Source organism: Pelophylax lessonae, assembly GCF_965119305.1.
Source record: "Pelophylax lessonae genome assembly, chromosome: 3".
Classification (NCBI taxonomy): Eukaryota; Metazoa; Chordata; class Amphibia; order Anura; family Ranidae; genus Pelophylax; species Pelophylax lessonae.
In genome coordinates this window covers 654,544,526-654,568,106 of record NC_138770.1, presented here as the reverse complement: position 1 = coordinate 654,568,106, position 23,581 = coordinate 654,544,526, and the positions used below count along the sequence as shown (strand labels likewise).

At 46.4% G+C, this 23,581-nt stretch overlaps 1 protein-coding gene across 1 annotated transcript in view; it reads left to right on the top strand.

Moving 5' to 3' along the window:
* The window catches only part of PSME4 (proteasome activator subunit 4), a 340,163-nt gene that overhangs the window by 174,558 nt on the left and 142,024 nt on the right, over positions 1 to 23,581 (top strand). Inside the window, exons 14-16 of the mRNA XM_082250997.1 lie at positions 407 to 557; positions 5,462 to 5,560; positions 21,446 to 21,515. Of these exons, the coding sequence (XP_082107123.1) occupies positions 407 to 557; positions 5,462 to 5,560; positions 21,446 to 21,515 (320 nt within the window). The remainder of the gene's footprint in view (positions 1 to 406; positions 558 to 5,461; positions 5,561 to 21,445; positions 21,516 to 23,581) is intronic.

Genomic DNA, 23,581 nt, shown 5'->3' with positions numbered 1-23,581 from the left:
TTTTTGTGCTTTTACCTGCATTTTTTCAAGTTAGTGATGGGTTGTTTTTTTTTTTTTGGCCCCAGTTCACACTGCTGCGACTTGAGAGTTCAAAGTCGCATGACAAGTCGCGCCCCATTAACGGCAATGGAACCATTCTAATCGGTGCAACTCAATTCGCTCCGACTTAGAAAATGGTGCCTGCGCTATTTTTGTAAAACTTCAACACGACTTGCATTGACTTCTGTCAAAGAGGTTGTATGCAAGACGCGATGAAGTCTCGCAGGGATGTCGATTTAAAAGTCGTGTGACTTTAAAGCCTCGGCATTGTGAACAGGGGCTTAAATTATGTGAATGGATGAATACTTTTAACATTTACGGTATATCAAATGTTGAAACAAAGGGCTTTATTCTGTTCTTTTTCCAGGTGTTTTGCTCTGATTGAAAGCAGTGCTCTGGAGCAGACACGAGAGGAGACAGAGACTGAGAAGATGACTCATCTGGAGAGCCTGGTGGAACTGGGCCTGTCATCAACATTCAGCACAATCCTCACTCAGTGCTCTAAAGAGATATTTAAGGTAGAATCTGTTATTTTACTTGTTTAAAGTGATGTTAAAAACCATTTTTTTTCAGTTTTTTAAAATAAAAAGATGTCATGTTAACTGTGGCTCTGGTGGAAAACCTTGAAATCGCCATACAAGCTTGAGGGAGTTTGGCTGAATTCTGAATTTTCAGAAGTCTGCTCTGGTTCCGTCCACAAGCTGGACTGATCTGGGTCTGACTCTGGACTTGGCCTTAGCCAGAGCTCTCCTTCCTTTTTACAAACTCCAGAAACTACAGGCTGCAATTCATCTCCTGCTGTCCAGCAGATGGTCACCCTCTGGACTTGCATGCTGGTGCTGGGCCTGATGGTGTCTACCTTCTAGGTGGTTCCGTTTGCACAGTAACATACGAGGCCCCTGCAAGGGAGATTCTGGCCAAATGGGACAAGAATCCGCAGTTTCTGGAGAATCAGACCCGGCTGAGCCGGGGAACAAAAGAGTCCCTGATAATGGTGGCTTCGTTCTTCGGGGCTTCGGCTGGGCAAATCCTTCCTCCCCTTGTATTGGACAGTGGTCACCACGGATGCTAACCTGTCCGATTGGGGAGGCGTCCTCGGCAAATATTCTGCTCAGAGGACATGTACACTGATCAGTGTCTTGAAACTCTGAGCGATCAGACTGTGCCTGAAACATTGGACAGATCCTCTTCAAGGATGTCCAGGGTGTATTCAATCAGACCATGCCACCGCCGTGGCTTATGTCAGTCACCAGGAGGGCATAAGAAGTGTCCTGGCGGCTCTGGAGGTAGCCAGCATTCTAAGGTGGGAAAAACAGTTCATTCCAGCCCTCTCCGCCGTACACATTCCCGGGGTAGAAAACTGGCAGGCGGATTACCTCTGTCAGCAGACGTTGGACCAAGGGGAGTGGTCCTTTCATCCGGAGCTGTTTCATCAGTTGTGTTTCAGACGGGGCATCCCCAAGGTGGATATGTTGGCTTACCTGCTCAACAGAAAGATGCAGAGGTTTGTGGCCCAGTCACGGGATACTCTGGCAGATGCCACAGATGCGCTGGTGGCCCTGTGGGGTCAGTATTGTCTGATTTATGCCTTTCCTCCTCTCAAGCTTCTGCCAAGACTTCTACGCAAGATCGAGGCAGAAGGGATTCCGGTGATCTTAATGGCCCCTGACTGGCCTCACCGGGCTTGGTACTCCGATCTGGTGCGGCTGGTCGCCGACGTTCCTTGGAAGCTTCCTCTCAGGGAAGGACCAATCTTCCATCCTGCTTTAGAGTCGTGAGTCAGGTTTCCTAGATTTTAACAGCGTTGGAAACACCACTTCTAGGAAGATCTACCATTGTACGTGGAAGACATACATTGCGTGGTGTGAGTCTCTTGGTGTGAGTCTCTTGGGTTCATCCTCGCTCTTGTTCGGTGGCTCGAATCTTGACCTTCCCTCAAAGGGGGTTTGAGCGGAAACTGGCCCTGAGTACGATCAAGGGTCAGGTGTTGGCCTTAGCGGTCCTATTTCAATGGCCCTTGGCCACATACTCCCTGGTGCGTACATTTCTTCAGAAAGTTAGGCACTTGACGCCTCCAGTGCAGTCTCTGTTGCTGCCTTGATTTGGTGCTCTCAGCCTCCAGAAGCCTCTTTTTGAGAATCTTCGGGAGATTCCCCTGCTTACGCTGTCCCAGAATGTGGCCTTTTTGGTGGCTTTCACCTTTGCGCACAGGGTGTCAGAATTGGCGGTGTTATCCTGTCGTTCACCTTACTGGTGGTTCACAGTGATTAGGTGGTTCTTCGCTCCTGTCTGTCGTTTCTTCCTCGGGTTGTCTCTGATTTTCATTTGAATGAAAACATTGTGCTACCTTCCCTGTGTCCCAGGCCAACACATCTAAATGAAATTGCTTTGCATGCCTTGGATATGGACTGGGCAATCAGATTGTACCTGGCACCTATGGAGTTTTTTAAGTTAGACTCACTATTTGTGCTTGCATATGGGCCTCGGAAAGGGTTGCCTGCTTCCTCTGCGACCAATTTCAGATGGATCAGACAGTGGGTCAGGTTCCTCATTTCCCTGTTAAGGCACATTCTACTCGGGCGCTCAGTGCCTCTTGGGCTTTCCGTCATCAGGCGTCAGTGACGCAGGTTTGATAGGCGTCCTACTGGTCGTCTGTGCACACTTTCACTAAATTCTATAAAGTCGATGTGTCGGCATCTGCGGATGCTTCCTTTGGCTGCAAGGTTTTTGCAGGCTGCTGTTTAGAGGACCTGATCCTCTTTGAGGGTGTATTGTTTTTTTCAGGTGAGCTCCAGTTGTTTTGGTTGAGCTCCTGTTTACCTGGTTGGCTATAGTTGGCCTTGGGAATTTCTTTTTCGCTGTTCCCACCCCTCATGTTTAATACTGTTTTGGGACATCCCAATAGATAAGCAGATCAGGAGCGATGTCCGTCAACGAAGGAAAGAGAAAATGGAATTTTTAACTTACCGTAAAATCCATTTCTCTGATGTTCATTGACTGACACCGCACCCACCCCTTTGTGCAGTTGCAATTCTTCTGACACTGCTTGTAACAAAACTGAGTACCTACAGCAGAGAGAAGGGAGTATACCTCCTGGGAGTGCCCAAAGGTGTAGCCAGACTTTTTTTTAATTCCTAGTGTCCTACTCCTGTGGGGGGCAGTATAACCCATTGGTTAAGAAGATCAGAAGCTGTGTCCATCAATGAACATCAGAAAAATGGATTTGACTGCAAGTCAAAAATCCAGTTTTCCTCATAAATTTAGGCCAATATGTATTTTGCTACATGTTTTTGGTAAAAAAAAAAAAAATGTCTCAAGTGTATATTGATTGGTTTATGCGAATGTTATAGCGTCTACAAACTATGGCATATATACTGGAATTTTTATGTACCTATTATTATTTATTTTTTTACTAGCAATGACGGCAATCAATGACTTATAGTAGGACTGCAATATTGCAGTGGACACTAACTGAGACTTTTGACATGTTGCTGGAACCAGTGACACTAATACAATGATCATTGCTAAAAATATGCACTGTCACTGTACTAATGACACTGGCTGGGGAGGGGTTAAACATCTAGGGCGATCAAAGGGTTAACTTTGTGCTTAGCCAGTGTTTGTGTTTACTATGTGTGCTGCTTTTACTAGGGGAAGAGATGGATTTCCCCCACCCCCCTGTCAGAACTGAACTCTGTCTTGTTTACATAGGCAGAGCTCTGTGCTGAGCCTCTGCCCAATGATCGGCGGGTGCCAGCAGACATCGAGTGCCTGGCACCTGCAGATTGGCTACTGCTGTGATAATGCACAGCAGAACTGGCGTGCCGGCGCCCCCTGTAGGCGGAAGTCTGGAATTTTACGTATATATGTGTATATGGAGATATATAGATTATATATATATATATATATATATATATATATATATATATATATATATATATATATATATACACGTGACCCTATAGCAGTAACACTACTATTGGCCGGTCAGCAAGGGGTTTACAGAAAAAAAGGTTACTTGAGGGCAGTTTGAGTACTTTTACAAACACAGTTATGAATAGTATTCAGAGATTTTTCATATAAGGTGGAAGAACCAGGAAGCTTGGATTACAAGCTGTTGTTATATTGCCGGCAGTGGGAATGTCTCTTTGCCCATGTTATAAACAATATCAAATATTAGATGAAGGATCACACCCTACCTCAGACCATTTACAAGTTAAAAAAATGAGGAGATTGCTTTAAGCTTGGTCTCCTAGATTGATGGAAAGTTAGGGGGACACATTGAAGAGCAGCTAGTTTAGAAAGAATAGGCAGTGTAAAGAAAGCTGGCTAATGGAACCGGTTTTGAAACCAGATGACCGTTCTCATATCCATTTTATTTTTAAATTTCTCTGTAACCCCAATTCAGCTTTTCACATGTGAACCTTAAAGTGGTTGTAAATCTCAGATATGAAATATGAACAAGGCATATGCCTCTATAGTGTGTACTTGTCTCAATCAAGAGCATGACGTGCCATTTCTGTCTGCTGCTTCGTTCCTCTGCTATTAGAATAATTAAGTTCTGACAAGTTTTCCTGACACCAAGAGAAAAAAGGTGACGGGGGAGGGACCTCCAGCAGATTAGCAGCCTCAGTTTTGTTCTTGTATACTGTGTGATTTTGGGGGGGGGGGGGTGTCTCTTCCCTCCAATCAGCTCTCAGAGCTTAGCTCTGCAGAGTGTAGCTTCAGCTCCCTGCCCTCTTTTTTTTTCTGGACTCTCTGAGAAGTTTTATACTGTAAATTCAGCACTTTGAGCGGATGTAGGCTGCAGATAAACAGGTGCAACACATGTAGGAAGATTTTTTTTTTTTATCTCTGTGTATCACCTGAAACCCAGTCACTTCACTGGGTATATGGAAGGATTTACAACCACTTTGACCTAACTTCCCAGAACACAAACAGTATGGAGACAGAATTTGTGCATGTTCTAAACATGACCCTTCCTAAATACGCTATCAATGAAAGATCCAAAGATACTTTGCTTATCCTCCTATATAATGTTGATTTCTCCTCAATCACTGGTGCTGTGTAATCTTTTTGCTTTCTTTCTTTTTTGTTTCTTTGTTTGGTGTTGGGAATGGAAAAGAATAGAATGCTAGAAACTGAATAAATGTGATTTTAGATGGTGGGGGGAAGGAATCGCATACCGAACTTCCTACTTTAATGTCAAGTCTGGTCTTCTGGAATATTTCCCCCTTCATCTGTAAAGTCGGTGTGAACACTGCTCCCCATCATTAGCTAGAATGGGTCTGCGCCCCATGACACTATGTAGATCGAATCGTTATAGGCCACTGTCTGGAATATTTCCCATATAACATGTACACTCACAATGATTTTTGTTACTTTTGACCCTTTTAATTACCATTTCTTTGTAACTTTATAGGCTGCCCTTGAGAAGGTATTCAACTTTGCTGTCTCCAACATCTTTGAAACAAGAGTTTCTGGCAAAATGGTGGCAGATCTCTGCCGGGCCGCTGTCAAGGTAATTATTTGTATTATTTCTTAAAAAATATATATATATATATTATAATATTATATATAATTTATTTTTAGGGTTCTCTTCAGCTTTTAGTTTTTTCAATCCTTTCTCTAAAGTGTACCAGTTGACTTTGTGCTGGTGGAGTATTGGCACTTTTCCACTGCAAGTACCGGCTCGGCTCTACTCGGCCCTGCTTGGCCCGGTTTGCTTTTCCACTGCTGGTACCACATGGTACGGTGTTGGAACGGTTCGGTACGGTACGGTATGGTTTGCTTTTCCACTAAAGTAGTACTAAAGTTAAGTGGGTGGGATAACAAAGGGGTGGGTGGGATTCTCTGACCAATCAGTGGCTAGAAGTGACTGCATGCAAAGGATTGTGGGATATGGTACCAGTTATTGTACCTGTTGGAACCACAATCGAGTAGGTACTGTTTTTTTCAGAGCTGTACCGTTCGGTTCCATGCAGTGGAAAAGCGCCACCATACCGAACCGTTCCGACACTATACCATGCGGTACCAGCAGTGGAAAAGCACAAAAGCATGCCGAACCGTTCGGTTCCATGCAGTGGAAAAGCGCCATATGTGTAATTGGATCCTGGATGTTCACCATTATGCCTTAAAGCAGAGATTCCCAAACTACGGCCCTCCAGTTGTTTAGGAACTACAGTTTCCATCATGCCTAGTCATGTATGTGAATGTCAGAGTTCTACAATGCTTCATGGGATGTGTAGTTCTTCAACTGTTGCAGGGCCGTAGTTTGGGAATCCCTGCCTAAAAGGGTTAGTTCACCTTTACCAAAAAAAAAAACTGCCAATGCATAAGGTAAGGGGAGCCTATAGATGAAAACAAACTTGCTATAGGTTTAGGCCATTTATGTACCTCTTGAAGCCTGAGTGAAAAACTCCCAGAGATGGCATCATCCCGTCCTGCCTTGTTGCTAAGACACGCCCAGCCCATTCAAACCCCCTCGCATGCGCACTCTCTCCCCCCTCGCAGCATTTCAAGCTCAGCTGTGCTGCGACAGATGAGTTGGTGAACCAAATATATGTGGGGGTTTGAGAGTTCGCTCCTGTTATAGTGGGGGTTAGCAGTAAGAGCTGGGAGTGTCTTGGCAACATCCTTGCAACAAGGCATAATGAATGGTACCATCTGGGAGTTTTTGAGCCAGGCTTCAGGAGGTATGTAAATGTTCTACACCTATAGCAAGGGCATTATCCAACTTTAGGCCCCATTCACACTTGTGCAACTTGGCATGCGACTTTGGATCCCAAAGTTGCATGGCAAGTCACACCCAGGTTTCCCAATGATAACTGTTTATATCTGTGCGACTTCAAAGTCGTTCCTGCACTACTTTGATCTGATTTTCATGCGACTTGAGGTCCATAGATCTCAATGTAAACCCTCAAAAGACATATGAAAGTCACACCTGCATCATACATGTATTTTGTGTGCGATTTGTTAATGACGGCAAGAAAAAGAAGATAAAAAAAAAACGTGCATAACATGGTATGGATTTAAAGAAGAACCCCATGCCAAAATTAAAAAAAAAAGTGGGATGGGATGGTCTGGTATGCATTGGGGGGGGGGGTCTGAGGGCATGCCATTTTTTTTTTTATTGCCGGCATTCTGTTTTTTTACATTCAGCTGTCCGTGTGGAAATCTTCTGACAGTTGATGAGTCATTGGTTGTTAAGGAGTGGATCGGGAAGCCAGCTCCTTTGTCCTTAACAAGCAGCACAGAATTAAAATCGGTTGATCAATTTTCGACCGATTCTAATCGTTCTGAAAATGTGGAATTTGTTAGAAAATAAAGATACCAAACAAAACAAAATGATTTTTCTTTATCGTTCATCACGGGACATAGAGCAGCCATAATAATTACTATCTGGGTTATATGCCACCTATAGGTGAATAGATACTAGCAATCAAAAAGACAGGAAGTCCCCCTCTATATAACCCCTCCCATACAGGAAGTACCCCAAATTTTTGCCAGTGTCTTAGAGGTGATGGTCATGGTTGGAGAAGCTCTTCATATTTTTAAAGAAGAAGAAAAAAGATTACTCTACTATCCCGGTTAAGATCTCTGGATCCAACGGGATTGGCAATCTGATCCATCCGAAAGTTGAAGACTAAAAGGATGGTACCTGAGGGAAACAAGGTATTGGCTATAATGCAACCCTCTTGGGCGCTGCACCCTGGGATCCGGACCCTTGGTAAGACTAACTCTAAAGGCGTTCCGGCAGGGTGCCCTACAGGTCCAAGGAAGTGGCCCCAAAAATTAGGGGGACCCGATTCTTGAAGGTCGACAAGTGACGATACCCGCCATGATGGGTGAAGATTGGATTCTAGTTATAGGCAGAATCCTGCTGTGGGAATGGTAAGTTCACTTTAGTTATGATGCACTGTTACCTAATTTAACAGATACCGGGTGCCATGTTTTATGTCTCCACTAGAGGTGGTATGTGTATTCAGCTGTGGCATGTGTACCTTGGATGCCTTACATTTTTCTGCTCTCAACCCCCCTGATGCTTGGCAGGCAGCGGGACCTTGTACTATCCGCCCGCGCATCCGATTACCCTCTGTGGCTCAGGTTCAGGGAGCACCTTCAGTGGCCATCCCTGCAGCGGGAGATCACCCTATTTACATGCATGAGTGTGCACGTGGAGCCGGGAGGGGGCATGATGCATTGGTGTGCACATAGCACGCCGCACATGCGCAGTAAGGGGCTGAGATGCTGCGGCATTTGAGGAGTGTTCCTGGCGGCGTGCGCTTCTGTCAGGAGCTGGATGAGACACAGAACAGCTGCAGCTGGGTGCGCGAGTCACTGTGGGTGGATGTTTTCAGGCACTGACCGGTTCTGTTACTTTGGTATGACTGTGCTGTGTATGATAAGCTGTTACAGCTTGGTACAAGCTTTGAGTACACTAAAGTAAGTACCTCAAGCTTTTTTTGTCTGGAGCAATTTTGTCCTGGAAAAGAGTTGGGGGGGGGGTACAAGTGTGCCGCCGTCAGGATTGGAAGATCCTAGCCGTGCATCCTCTGTGTCCCCTGAGAGGCCAGAGGTGACTGGCCAATATAGCCATTATGGTTGTCAGGCATAGTAGGCACCCAGTGCCTCTGTCTCAACCTACGTCACTAAGGACGATTTGGCATCTGCTTTAGCTGGCCTTGAGGGAAAAATTGCAGGCAAAATTGCTCCAGTGTCACAAAGAGGGAGCAAACGTGATAGATCCCCCTCACCTGAGCCCCCCCTGTTTTAGTTCAGGATTGGGCAGAGGATGTGGAAGCAGTAGCTGTAAATGGCTTAGAAGAAGGCCAAGCAGTGGATATCACTTCCGGGGAGTCAGGGTCTGAGGAGCCATTCTCGGCCTCTCAATCCCAGAGATTAATTCAGTCTCTCACTGAAATGGTCTGGTCTGGATTAAAATTTACCTCCCTTAGAGATTTCTGAAGTCCTTTTCCTCATTAGGTTCGTTACGCCCTCCTGAAAATTTTCAGCCTTTTCCCTTACATCCACTTTTCGAGCAGATAGTATATGCTGATTGGGATCATTCTGATAGGTTTTTGATTCCTCCCAAAAGGTTTTCTTTGTTGTATCCTATGGAGGAAAATTTCACAAGAAAATGGAGTATGCCTACAGTGGAAGCTGCTATTTCGTCTGTAAACAGAAATTTAACCTTCCGGTTGCGGACGTAACGTCATTTCCGGTTGGGAACTTCCTGTATGTGGAACGCACGCTACGAGCGGCGCCACTCGCTTTGTTTGATACATGCTTTTTTAAACTTTTTATCCTGTAAGTATTGAATCGCTTTTTGGGGAAATAAAATATACCTACGTACTTCACGATGTATGGCCTTTTTTTCTTTTAATGGTGATATCGGAGACGATTTCAATTTGGAGGTCACATCGGAGGAACCCCACATTAGATCCTGGGCAAATGTGCAATAATACCAAGGGCTTTTTTACAATCGCAATCCGGTGAGTGGGGAACCAAGAGGGCACCTTCACCTTATAAGCACCTTTATTCACTTGGCACTTTGGCACCTATTGGATCATCAATAAGGACTTTTTTTCACCAAATTATTTATTTATGCACTTTAATCTTCTCACTTGAAATCTATATTTAATTTTTTAGTTTATCATGCACTTTATAATTATTGCAGTTATTTTATGCACTTAGTGTGATTGACATATTATATTATGATTTCTTGTATGATATAGATTGGTTCTATCATAATTTTATAATTTTATATCTTCACTAATTCATTGCTAGCGCTGCATAAATTTGTTTTATTCAGAAATTTAACCTGTCCTGTAGATAATGCCCAGGTTTTTAAAGATCCAGCTGATAAGAAATTTAAATCTTTCATGGGGAGTGCCTATTTGGTGATGATCTGGGCAAATATATCCACAAGATTTCGTCGGCAAGAGTGCGCTTCTACAAGTTAAGAGGAGAAGTAAATGTCGTCCTTTTTAATGTGTCTAACAATCCCAGTGTCTAACACTATAACATTCCCAGTACTTCTAATCCTAGGCAGTTTTGACGGCCTCAGCCATCTGGATCTAGAGCCAAGCCTTCAGGTCAAGGGGAGAAGAAACCCTGGACTCAGAGGCCTACCAAGCCTAGCTCTAAATCTACCTTGTGAAGGAACACCCCCACTTAGTCGGATGGGGGAGGGCTGCTACAGCACTTGAAGGCCTGGGTGGAAATGATTCAGGGCAACTGGGTTATTTCCACAGTCTGGCAGGGGTACAAACTAGAATTCCGGTGGTTTTCCCATCCTCGGTTTGTAAGGTCAAACATACCTGCAGATCCTCTAAAAAGAAGATCCTTCTTTCTGACTCTGGACCATCTGAGGTCTCAAGCAGTCATTACAGAAGTTCCGGACGATGAGAAATTGAGGGGTTTTTACTCAAACCTTTTCATAGTCCCCAAGCAAAACGGAGCTGAAGGACCTATTCTGGATCTCAAAGCCCTGAACCAGTTGCTAAACATTTGCACATTCTGAATGGAGTTAATTCGCTCAGTCATAGCCTCTCTGCAAGGAGGAGAATTTCTAGCAACCATAGACATCAAGGATTCATACCTTCAGGTGGCAATTTTTCAGGCCCATCAAAGGTTTTTGCTCTTTGCGGTGGAAGATCTTCATCTTCAGTTCATGGCCAAAACCCTAGCTCCAGTATTGGCTATTCTAAGGTCTCAATATATAGCAGTGGTAAGTTACCTAGACGATCAATTACTTTTAGACCAGTCGGCTTCTACTCTAAGCCAGAATGTGTTCCGGGCAGTTCAGTTCTTAGAACATCTTGGTTGGATTCTGAATTTGGCAAAGTCAGTGTTTTAGCAGGTTCAGAGTCTAGAGTATCTGGGTTTCCTTGTGGACACAGCACAGGCAAAGGTGTTTTTGCCGCCAAGAAATGTCATAGCCCCTAAGGATCTGCCTCAGATAATAAGACGGAAAAAGTATACTTCTGTATGTCTTTGTATGAGGTTGCTAGGGAAGATGGTGTCCTCATTGGAAGCATTTCCTTATGCCCAATTCTATGCCAGACATTTACAGAACAACACTCTGTCAGCCTAGAGCTAAAAGATGCTGGCCCTAGATTATTGCATATCTCTAGGTGGAGAAAATTGTTCCGTGCCTGTCGGTGGTTTTCATTCCAAGAATCGAGAACTGGCAGGCAGACTTTGAGTCGCCAGCAGATGTTTCCAGAGGATTGCTCCTTTCATTGTGAGATCTTTGCATTAATTTGTCAACGCTGGGGGGGTCCCGGACGTAGATCTGTTGGCATCCAGGTTCAACAACAAGTTGCACAAATTTGTGTCCAGGACCAGGGATCCACTCGCAGTCGGAGTGGATGCCTTGGTGGCTCCCTGGGAGCAGTTCTCTCTGATCTATTCCTTTCCCCCGGTTCAGCTGCTGCAACGACTTCTGCATAGATTCAAGAAGAAGGGAAACTAGTAATCCTGGTGGATCCAGCTTGGCCTAGGAGGATTGGTACACACAAATTCGAAGGTTGGCAGTGGGAAGGCCATGGGTTTTCCCACTGTGTCCGGACCTGCTCTCTCAGGGTCAGATATTCCACCCTGCCTTACAATCTCTAAATTTGATTGTTTGGCTATTGAAGCCTGAATTTTGAGGGAGCTGGGTGTATCTGGTCCTGCAGTGTCTACTGTGATAAACGCTAAGGAAACCAGTCTCTAGGGGCATTCATTAAAGAGTCTGTAAGTCTTGCATTTCTTGGTGTGAGGCCAGGAAGTGGCATCCCCGTTGTTAGCTCAAATCTCGTCAGGAGGCAATTTACAAGATGATATACGGCCCTTCAGTTGCTAACCCCCCCGGATAGTGAATTTTCTCTCTTCCAGCTGGAAGATGCAAGGACACAGAGTACCTAAACAAAGTGCAGACACATCTGATTTTATTACAAGTTTAGCTCATATTTAAGGCAAGTTTGAGCGGGAAAAACTGCTTTAAACTGGTTACACTTTATCGGTCAATTTAACAATAGGACATATCTCACAGAAACAGTTACATGAAAAGGCTTTTGTTTTCCCTATACACCTGTGTAAGTGTGGGGTGTCGTGTGTTGGAGATTGCGTTTGTGGGAGAGCCGCTCTGTCTGTGTTCAGCTGTCATGTGTTAATGTAAGCAATTGTGAATTGTGTTTAGGTGTTGTCCGTTAATCTTTTTATGCGAAGCCTTAACTCGTTAAGTGTCTGAATGAATGGAAAGGTGTTTTTTTTTTAATCAGATAATTTTTATTGAGAAAAACTTTTTCACATACTATACAAAACCAAACTTACAAGACAAAAACAGACGAGGAAGTCTCCAATTCCCAAAAGGCCTATTTAGAGTGGCATAGACTATAGTCATACGGCAGCGGGGGACCCGCCGCCACGGGCATCACAGTACGGTAATACATTATCTAGCAAGAAATTGCAGTGAAGTATCAACAATCTTATACTTTAAGCGTCTCATATAAAGCACAGACTTCTAGGAGAAGACGCCCCCCGTCACCGACAAAACGCAAAACAATACACTAAAATTACGGTGAGTTACTCCACGCACGTATGTTACGGGGAGCCCCCAAGTACCAGCCGCAAGGAAAATGAGGTAGACAGTTCGAGGAGCCCCCCGGTGTAGACCCAGGGAGAAACCCTCAGGGTCGCAGCCACCTTATGTCGGGGGTCGTCGAACACCACCCATAATCCTATTGGACACCAGGTGAAGTGGGGCTAGACCCGGGACGTCCAACCACGGGCCCCATATGCGCTCAAATTTCATGACATTCCCTCTGTGTTGATAAGTGAGATGCTCCCTGTTCAAGAGCACCTTAACCTCCTCAACCCAGGCTTCATGTGTAGGAGCCTGAGCAGAGATCCATCTGCGGGCTATCAGCTTTCTAGCAGTAAAAAGTACTCTGAGGATTGCAACGTGTATCTCGGGGGGGGGGGGGGGGGGGTAGAGTTCCTCATCCAACCATCCCAGGATACACAATTTGGGTTCCACAGACAACGTCAATTTCCAAACATCGTTAATAGAGCGTATTATCCCATGCCAATAGCGATGCAACGTCGGACAGCGCCACAGCATGTGCAACAGATCGCCCGTGTGAACTTTGCACCGAGGGCAGAGGGGAGTATCCCTCCTCCGCCAACTGTGCAAGCGCTGCGGGGTCCGGTAGGTGCGATGTAGTATAAACAATTGAGTGAGTCTCTGTGAGGAAGACAGCGAGACCCTGGGTACATTGTCCAGGATGCCGGTCCATTCCTCGGCGGATATGGAACCCACGTCCTCAGCCCAGGATTCCCTGCACTTAAATGTCATAGCCCTCGATATCTGTCCCATAAAGGCCGTATATAGTGAGGAAGTCTGCCCTTTCTTGCTTGTGGAGTTAACCAGACTCAGGAGGACAGCGGGCCGGCACAAACCCCAGGGGGAGACCTTAGACTGAGCGTCAATGGCATGACGCAGCTGCAAATATTGAAAGAAGAGGGAGTTGGGCAATCCAACTTCCGTGCGGAGAGACTGGAAATCCCTAAGCACATCCCCCCTGTACAATTGGTAAATGAAGCGGATGCCATAGTCTCCCCATCTCAGAGAGGTCCGCAATTTATCTAACGCGGGATAGTTAGCGTTATTCAGGATACGGGAGTACTCGGAGAATCCAGCATAGGAAAAATGTGTTTTAGCCCTCTGCCATACCCTGTCAAGAAGCGCGAGAGTGGGACAGCCAGGCGAACCTCGCAGGGTGCCCGACTCCAGCGCCTCGACAAGCGTCCCACCAGCCAGACGAGTCGCAAGGATCCGTCTGACAGGATCACTCGCATCATCCAGCAGCCATCCCGTCACATGTTGTAGTTGGGATGACAAAAAGTAATAGAAGGGATTCGGAACGGCCAAACCACCACTATCCTTGGCCTCCTGCAAAGTTTCCAGACGAATCCTGGCGGACTGTTTCCGCCAAATGAGTGCTCGGTAAACCGTGTTAAACATCTTGAAAATATGCAGGGGGACCCATACCGGTGCATTATGCAAAACATATAGAAGCTGTGGATTCCAAATCATCTTGACCAGATTACATCTGCCAACCACTGACAGAGGCAACCTGATCCAGCAAGTCAACTTATCACGAAACTTATGCAACAAGGGGAGAATATTGAGCTTAATATACTGCCCCAGGTCAGGGTGGATCACCACTCCCAAATAGCGGAACTGGGTCACCACCCCAATCTGCGACGCAACCGGGGGCAATGCCACCTCCAGGGGGTCAAGCGGCAGAAAGACAGATTTATCCCAATTTATCTGGAAACCCGAGAAGGATCCGAATCTATGAATCAGGCGCATTAAAGCGAGCAGCAAGCCCGAAGCGTCGCCCAAAAATAAAAGCGCGTCGTCAGCGTACAATCCAATTTTGTCTTCCTGGTCTCCCCGTCGGAAGCCCACAACATCCGGGGCAGCCCTCACTGCCGCTGCCAGGGGCTCCACCGCCAGCGCAAACAGCAAGGGGGACAACGGACATCCCTGCCTAGTGCCCCTGCGTAGCGGAAACGATCGAGAAAGTGAATTATTGACGCGGAGACACGCCGTAGGTGCAGCATAGAGGATTTTTATCCATTTGATAAAGGAGGGTCCCAGGCCAAAGCCCTCCAGGGCCGCCCACAGGTACTGCCACTCCACACTATCGAATGCTTTAGCAGCGTCAAGTGATAGTATAGCTCTCTGGCCACAGTTATCCGGGGGAACCTGCATATTCAGATATAATCTACGTATATTGGTAGCTATGGACCGACCCGGTATAAAACCGGATTGGTCACCATGCACCAATTTGGCAATAACTTTCGACAAGCGAGTGGCTAGCACTTTAGCCAGCAATTTCAAATCAGTGGGTAATAGAGAGATTGGTCTATACGATTCTGGTCGAGTCGGATCCTTCCCGGGCTTCAGGAGAACAACTACCACTGCCTCATACATGGAGCGCGGGAGCTCCCCCGTCTCATAAGAGGCCTGTAGGACAGTAAGCAACTCGGGCAAAAGGACCCCTCCAAAAGTTTTATACATCTCCAAAGGTATCCCATCCGTCCCCGGGGCCTTAGAATTAGGGGAAGAAGCCAAAGCCTCCTGCAGTTCCTCCAACCGGATAGGAGAATCCAGCATTGCCCTATCTCGGGCAGACACCTTTGGTAGCTGAAGTTCCCCAAGGAAGGTCTGTAGGTCCTCCGGGTCATAGGACACCTTGGAGGAGTACAGATCCTCAAAAAATGACCTAAATCCCTGCAAGACTTCCGCAGTGTCCGTGACCTCCCGATTTGCAGAGAGAACCAACCTGTGTATTATGGATGGAGGGCGTTGTGCTCTAGAAATCAGGGCAAGCATGTGACCCGTCTTCTCCCCCTCCTCGAAGTAAGCCTGGGAGGTGAAGAAGCGCTTGTGGTCCGCCTGCTGCTGTTGCACAGAGCGATAGAATCGTTGAGCCTCCAACCAACGGCCCTCCGAGGCCGCCGTGGGGGAAGCCAAATAGTCACGCTCGGCTTGAAGCACCGCCTCACCCGCCTCCTTCGCCCAGCGCCTACTATTAGATTTAATAGACGATACCTCTTTGATGCACAGCCCACGTAAATATGCTTTCATAGTGTCCCATACAATCCCCGGAGCTGCAGAGTGCCTGTTCTCAGTAAAAAAGTGCGTCAGTTGGGCAGTAAAAGCTGCATGGTCTGGGAACAACGAAAGCCAGAATGGATTCAACTTCCAGTGCATAGGCAATCTACTCCCCGGAAACCTGAGCCGGAGCTGAAGCGGGGAGTGATCCGACAATCCCCTGGCTAAATGGGTAACTACCGGGGAAAGGGCATGGGTAAGATCCGAGCCAAAGGCAAGATCAATACGGGATAGGGATGAGTGTGACAGTGAATGACAGGAGAAACCAGCATCGAGCGGGTGCAAACTGCGCCAGAGATCCGCCAGGCCCAGCTCCCCCATAAATCGGGCAAACGGAGTGGGCCTCCTGGAACCCCCGGGGCAGTACTTCTTATAAACATCCAGAGTCGGGTCCAGCACGTTATTAAAATCACCCAACACTAGCACCGGCACCTGGGGGTGTTTCCCAACAAACCGAGACAGGCACTCTAGCACCTCAAAGGAGAAGGGAGGCGGTATATATACATTAGCTACAATACACTCAAATGCATTCCATACTCCAACCAAGAAAATAAATCTGCCCTGAGAGTCCACCAATGAGTCCCGCAATTCAAATTTGATAGATGCGGAGAGTAAAATTGAGACACCCCTAGAGTATTGGCTGTGATAGGAATGAAACTGGGTCGGAAACCGCCTAGAGCGGAGTCCGCTAGAGGATTCTGGAGTAAGGTGGGTTTCCTGCAGACACACCAGCGTAGGACCCTGGTGCGACAACAGGGTCATCACAGCAGTGCGTTTACTCGCATCCCCCAGTCCCCGTACATTCCAGGATAGCAGAGAGTCATCAATGGTCGCCATGGTAGTTAGGCAATGCAGTAAGATGGTAGGACAAGCCTACAGGCAAACAGTGGGGAGGAGTCCATAGGAGAAATCCGATACTCAGGAATCGCAGAGAAGGCCAAGGGGCACAAATGTCGGTATAGGTAGCACTGGAAACAGAGCGCGTAGGTAGAGTTCCATGAAGCACATCACCGGTAAAAAAAAAAACAAAAAACATAGAACGAAGAACAGGTACAAAAAAAACGCGGTGAACAGTAGCCGGGGAGGCCACAGTCACCCAAGCCCCGCAGGGAACAGTTATCCAGCCCAACATGGGCGAGGGGGTAGTAGAAGAGGGCCCGAACTTGCATAAACATAGAGACCCGGTTCTTCCCTTCCACGGGCTCAGGAAAGTGGGACAGCAGTTGAACCATAATCTCTGATCAGTGCACGGCTCCGTGGCTCTCAACAGGAGAATAAGTGGACCCGTACACCATAGAAAGACCCTTGCTCCTCCTGAGGACGATCACTCCGCCGCAGCTCTGAGCTGCCGCTCCTGGCGGTCCAGCCAATTCGTGGCAGAAATGGGGCTCTCGAAGAAGTGCACAGTCCCGTTCGCCACCACACGTAGTTTGGCCGGATACATCATGGAATATACCAAGGGGATGGCGCGCAGACGTTTTTTTAACTTCGGTAAAGCGCGCCCTCTGCTTCTGCAGAGCTGCAGAAAAATCAGGATAAATGGAGATTTTAGCACCTTGAATCTCCATGCGAGGCTGTTGCCGGGCAAGTCTCAGAATAATATCTCTATCTCTATAGTGAAACAGCTTCAGTAGGAATGGTCTGTCAGGGCCACCTGGTGGAGGGGCCCTGAAAGGCACCCTATGTGCCCGCTCCACAGAGAAAAACGGGGAGAGATTGTCTTTCCCAAAAGTAGTTATTAACCAGTGCTCTATAAATTCCACCGGAGTTTTACCCTCCGCTTTCTCAGGGATGCCCACCAGGCGCAGATTACTGCGACGCAGCCGGTTTTCCATGTCCTCCAGCCTATTCATCGCTTCAGAGACCCCAGAGGAGTTCATGCGCACATCTTGGATCAGGGGGGGTAAATCATCCTCAACAGCGCTCACTCGACCCTCCAAGGCTGTGGTCCGCTCTCTCATCTTTTGCATGTCTTGCCTGATATGCAGCAGGCCCTCTTTCATGCTCTTAACTTCCACAGACAACTCAGATAGGGAGGCCCCATAGGTGTGTATAGCCGTCAGGACATCCTGTATAGTGGGGATGGCCTGGGGGATATTGTCCAGCGGAGCTTCTCCCTCTGCACCCTCCAGCCGAGTACTCACTGTGTGCCCAGAAGGAGATCCGGCCTGGACAGCCTCGTGTGGGGACATCGCAGCCACAGGCGGAGATGGAGGATTCCTGGAGGACGGGGCGGGAGCCGGAGGAGGAGATGCTGGCTTGTGCTTAGCAGGGTCCCTGGCAAACTTTCCCAGCTTAGCGATGGCAGTCGGCGGAGGCTTCTCACGAGCAGCACGCTGCGGGAGCGGGCCGGCGCCATCTTGGATTTGCCTGGCTGCAGCTGTGCTGTCTTCTTTCCTCCTCGTCATGGCGGAGTGCGGCAGTGAGGATCACCAAACAGCCACCGGGATGTGAGGAGCAGCGGTGCGGGTCGACCAGGTACTTTCAGCGGGCTCTAGGGTCCGATCAACAGGATTATTTCAGGCAGGATAGCGGAGCCGACTTGAGACACGTCTGCTCACATCGGCAGTTCAGCCACGCCCCCAATGGAAAGGTGTTTAACATGTCAACGTCTTTTCATCTATATGCAAAATACTGCTGTCTGATGTCCAGGGTGTATGAATGAGTGTTAGTCTGGCTCGTTAATGACATTAGCAAGGGCCCACATTCCATCGTAGAATGAGCCCTAGCTGAGATGTAATATGAAATATAATATTTTTAGTAAGGCACGTTGATACACTCTTTCACCCGTAAATATATAATCGGGAGAATTCTAGCCTTCTTGCAAGTAGGGGTAGATCTGAAGCTAGCCTTAGGCACTATTAAAGGTCAAATTTAAGCCTTTTCAGTCTTTTTTCAAAGACTGATGGCGTCGCATTCCTTGGTCCGAGCCTTTATACAAGGGGTGCTAAGTATGCTTCCGCCAGTTAGGCTACCATTGTGTCCTTAAATTTGGTCCTGGCGGTTCTACGGAAACAACCTTTTGAGCCCATTCGGCATATTCCTCTCGTTCTTTTGACCAGGAAGTTATGCCCCGTACACACGTGCAGATTATCTGCAGACTTTTGTCTGCAGACTTACCTTTTCTATGTAGTGCAAGGGCCTGCCGGATTGCATACAAATTGAAAGTGTTTAGGTTTGACCTCATATTGTTTTGGTAAGTCTGCAGACAAAAGTCTGCAGATAATCTGCACGTGTGTATGGGGCATTAGTCTTTTTGGTTGCACCAACTTCAGCTAGAAGAGTATCAGAGTTAGTGGCTCTTTCTTGTAAGGAGCCATTTTTGATCCTTAATCAAGATAGGGTGATTCTACCTCCACACCCAGGGTTTTAGCCCAAGGTGGTGTCTGCCTTTCATTTGAATCAGGACATTATACTGTCTTCCTTCTTTCCAAATCCTCAAACAGCAGAGGAAATGTTACATTCTGTCGATGTAATACATGCATTTAAGATCAATTTGAAGATGTCAGCTCAGATTCGGAAGACCGACCCTTTGTTCGTGCTGCCAGAAGGGCCCAGGAAAGGGCAGGCAGCGTCTAAGTCTACAACAGGTCATTATCCAGGCGTATTGTTTAAAGGGGAAGGTTCCACCTTTTCCGGTAAAGGCACGCACTAGCAGAAGAGCAGGTGCTTTTTGGGCAGTTTGCCATCAAGCCTCTATGGCTCAGATTTGCAGGGCCGCTACTTGGTCTTCAGTACATACGTTCACTAGATTCAGGTGGATGTTGGGACCCGAAGGATTCTGCATTTGGTGTGCTGCAGGCAGCTATGTAGATCTTTTCGGGTCTGATGGGTTTTTTTCGTATTTAGTCTCCCCTTCCCCTCAAGTGCATTGCTTTGGCATGTCCCACATAGTAATTATTATGGCTGATCTGTGTCCTGTGATGTACAATAAAGAAAATTGGATTTTTCTACAGCTTACCTGTAAAATCCTTTTCTTTGAGTACATCACGGGACACAGAGGTCCCTCCCCTCTTATCTGGGATGTTTATTGCTTGCTACAAAACTGAGGTACTTCCTGTATGGGAGGGGTTATATACAGGGGGACTCCCTGTCTTTTTAGTTGCCAGTGTCCATTCACCTATAGGTGAAGTATAACCCAGATAGTAATTATTATGACTGCTCTGTGTCCCTTGAAGTACTACAAGAAAAGGATTTTACAGGTAAGCTGTAGGAAAAATCCAATTTTTCTGTTATGCACATGTCTTACGACTTCGTGGAGCACAAACAAAACTATCACATTGGTCAGAGCCAAAGACATAACAGTCGCCCTCATCCAAAGACATAACAGTCGCATTAAAAAATTGCATGATATTTAAGTCGCACAAGTGTGAATGGGCTCTTAGAACTGCACAGTTTATTTTTATCTACAGGCACCCTTTACCTGCACGTTCTCTAACAAAGCAAAGAGCATATATTTACAAATCCCACCAAGGAGAAGGAAAACGAGGACTGATTGTGACTGCGTGACGATTCTCTTTCATATTAAAAAAGGTGTTGAGAATATTAAACCAAGTAAAATAGACTGAACACTAGCAGCGCTAAAAAAACAGGTCTATTGTATAAAACAATGTCCTTAAAGACTCATATGATATATGTGTATACAGTCCATGCAGTGATAAACTGGCACAATCCGTCCACCAGGGCAGGGGTGTGAAGGGTCCTGTCTGCTCTCCCAAAGTTCGAACACACTCCAGTGCTCCCCCCCTAAGATTGAACACTCACCAGAAACCGGTGAATATAGAGCCTTCAATGAGGTCCACCAATCAGCGGGTGTATAGATCACTGCTGGGCTGCACCTAGCTGCTCCTTCCTCCAACTGTTCCTCAGTTCAAAAATTCATGTAATTGAACAAAGTGGGGGCAACAATAGTGTAATTCCGTAACACTTTATTAAAATCACACACAATGCAAGCCCCTCTCCCCTCCAAATGGCTACTTACAAGAGGGCAGTGGAGTGCAGGCATAAAGCTCAAAATATGTACACTTGATAACCATTCCAAACCATTCCTGTAGCCCAATAGGAATAAGGAATGATAACCAGTGTGGAAGGTATAGCGACCGCGCACATCGGCTCTGACGTTTCGTCCACTTGACTTCTTCTGAGAGCCCCTGACGTTTCATCCACTTGACTTCTTCTGAGAGCCCGATGTGCGCGGCGCGGTCGTGATCCTTTAATACAGACGCCGGCGCATGCGCACCAGCGTCCGTTTAGGGGTCACCCGGAAGTGTAAGGAGTTTATTACACATCCTGCATCGGTGTTCCGATGCTCGGATGCGCACTTCCGGCCGGACGTGATGACGCACATCCGCCGTCAGCCTGAGACCCGATGATCGATGACAACTTCCGGTTACACCCCCGGAAGTTCGTCATCGTCCACATCCGAAAACACCGGCTCTGCAGACACTGCGGATTCTCTTTCATAGCCCAGGGAACAGGAGGTTGCAAAGTTACTTTATTGAATAGTGGGGTCACCCTCTGACTTTTAAGTGTGATAAACTTTTTTTATTAATCAAGAGTAGTTGCAGTGATAAAAACCTTTTGCCTGGTTACTATATATCCATTCACTTGCTTGTATTTCTGGAGTATGTTGGTTTGTTTTGCTGGACTTCCATTTAAGGTGTTTTTTACTCTGGATTTGTATTACAATGCTGGATGTTTTAATTGTGTTTTTATGAACAATGTTTTCAGTGCTGCCCAGTGGAGTCTCTGAAGCTCTTTCTGCCTCACTGCTGCAATGTTATATCTCATCTCACTAACAGTAAGTTCCACAGTTTTGTTTTGGCTGTATAGATTGTTGATCGCTTTTGTTGTTTGTTGGTTAATATATATATATATAGCGTGCATTCTGGAAAACGCTATTTACACAGACTACTTTCTGACTTCTCTAAAGTGCAATACTTAAATACAACATTATAAGGAGATTTACTAAAACTGAAGCACTTAGAATCTGGTGCAGCTGTGCATGGTAGCCAGTCAGCTTCTAACTTCAACTTGTTCAGTTAAAGTGGTAGTATACTCCGCTTTTTAACTTTTACCTACAGGGTAAGCCTATAATGCGGCCTATAATAAGGATTACCTGTAGGTAAAATTGATATCGCCTAAACCTGCACTGTTTAGGAGAAATATTCGCCCTGCATGCAGCCGCTGACACCAACGGCGCATGCACTCTGAAGGTCCGGCGTACCTTAAGAGTTCCTTGCCGGAAAGTGAAGCACGGGAGTGACGTCATCGCGACTCCGGCCACTCACAGCGACGGAGCCGCCGAACCCGAAAGAGATGCTGAGGGAAGATGTCAGCTGCCTCAGCGGGTGTCGGGGCTTGCAATGCATACTAGCTCATTATGCCTTTGTCCTGCAGGGTTTTTTTTTTTGAGGATACAAACGCTTTAAGCTCTGGAAGCTGATTGGTTGCTATGCAGAGGTGCACCAGATTTTGCACTCTACAGTGTCATTAAATTTCCCCTATGTATAGATTTTACTTGCTTGTTTTTTTGTTTGTCTGGAGTGTAGCTGAAGCATACTTTTATGGCTTTGTAAAAAGATTTTACACCACAAAACCAAGTTTTAAACATGGATAAGCGCATCGCTATCATTTTTAAAAACTGCTAAACACATATCCTCCTCCTGTGCTTGGATGTCTATCCACTATATCGATCTTTGAAAATGACACTTTAATTATCCTGTGTGCTCTAAAATTAGGTGCTTTTAAAGTGGAGTTCCACCCTATTTTTATACTTACCTCCATCTTCTCGCTCCGGGTCACCTGAAAAAGAAATGGATAATCGCATATTTTTTTTTTTTTTACTTACCTCGTAACGAAGAAAAAATACTTACCTTACTTCCTTCTTCCTCCTTCCTCGGCCGCGGCCCGTCGTCACTTCCTGGCTCTGCAATGATTCCTGGGAGCTGAACGTCATAGCTCCCAGGAATCATTGCGCCTGCACCGGCCCCGACGTCAGTTCCGGGTCGCGCGCGTCATCCCCTTCTAAACAGCTTCTGGGCATGCCCAGAAGCTGTAGAGGGATGACGCGCGCGACCCGGAAGTGACGTCGGGGCCGGCGCAGAGCATCGTGGGACCAAAGCAGGCGGAAGAAGACGCCGAAGGGGATCGCGCTGGCTTCAAGCTGCCCACATCTGAGATGGCAGCGCTGGACAAGACGTTTGCAAGGTAAGTATTTGTCCTAACAGGTAAGTGCAACCCGGGACAGATCAGAGGCTAGCCATTGTGGAATGCACTAGCCCTGACTGTCCCGGGGGTATTAAAAAAAAAAAATCCAGGGTGGAACTCCGCTTTAAGTGCAAACCAATATTACTTTTTTTTTTTTTTTTGGCAAATTGTTTTTATTGAAACATTTTTTAGTTTTACAAAAACAAGAGTACAAACTTATAAAAAAAAAAAAAAAAATGACACTCAAAAGCAAAGTCAGACATGAAGTAGCCTTTCAGCTAGCATTGTTTAAACATGCACAGCAAAGCATTGGTAGTCGTAAAGCTATCACAGTAACAATTCACTCTAATCCAATAGTGTCAGGTATGTATGTGAAAGACTTTTTAACGAGAAACTTGCCAAGTGTCATAAGGAATCATTCAGTTACTCAGGGAAAAAAGGCAAAAAGTGAACCATTTAACAAACACATCTGCTTACACCCAAATAATATGTCGGGTCAATTAAAAGTAACTCTTTACTTTCATCACAATACATAGACAGTGTGAATTTGCAGGAAAGAAATTCCCACAGTTCACCCATCAGCACAGACAGTGCTGACAGGGGGAATCCCTCCTGCTGAGCATTTGTCTTTTCTTGGCGCAGGGGAAGCCGTCCCAA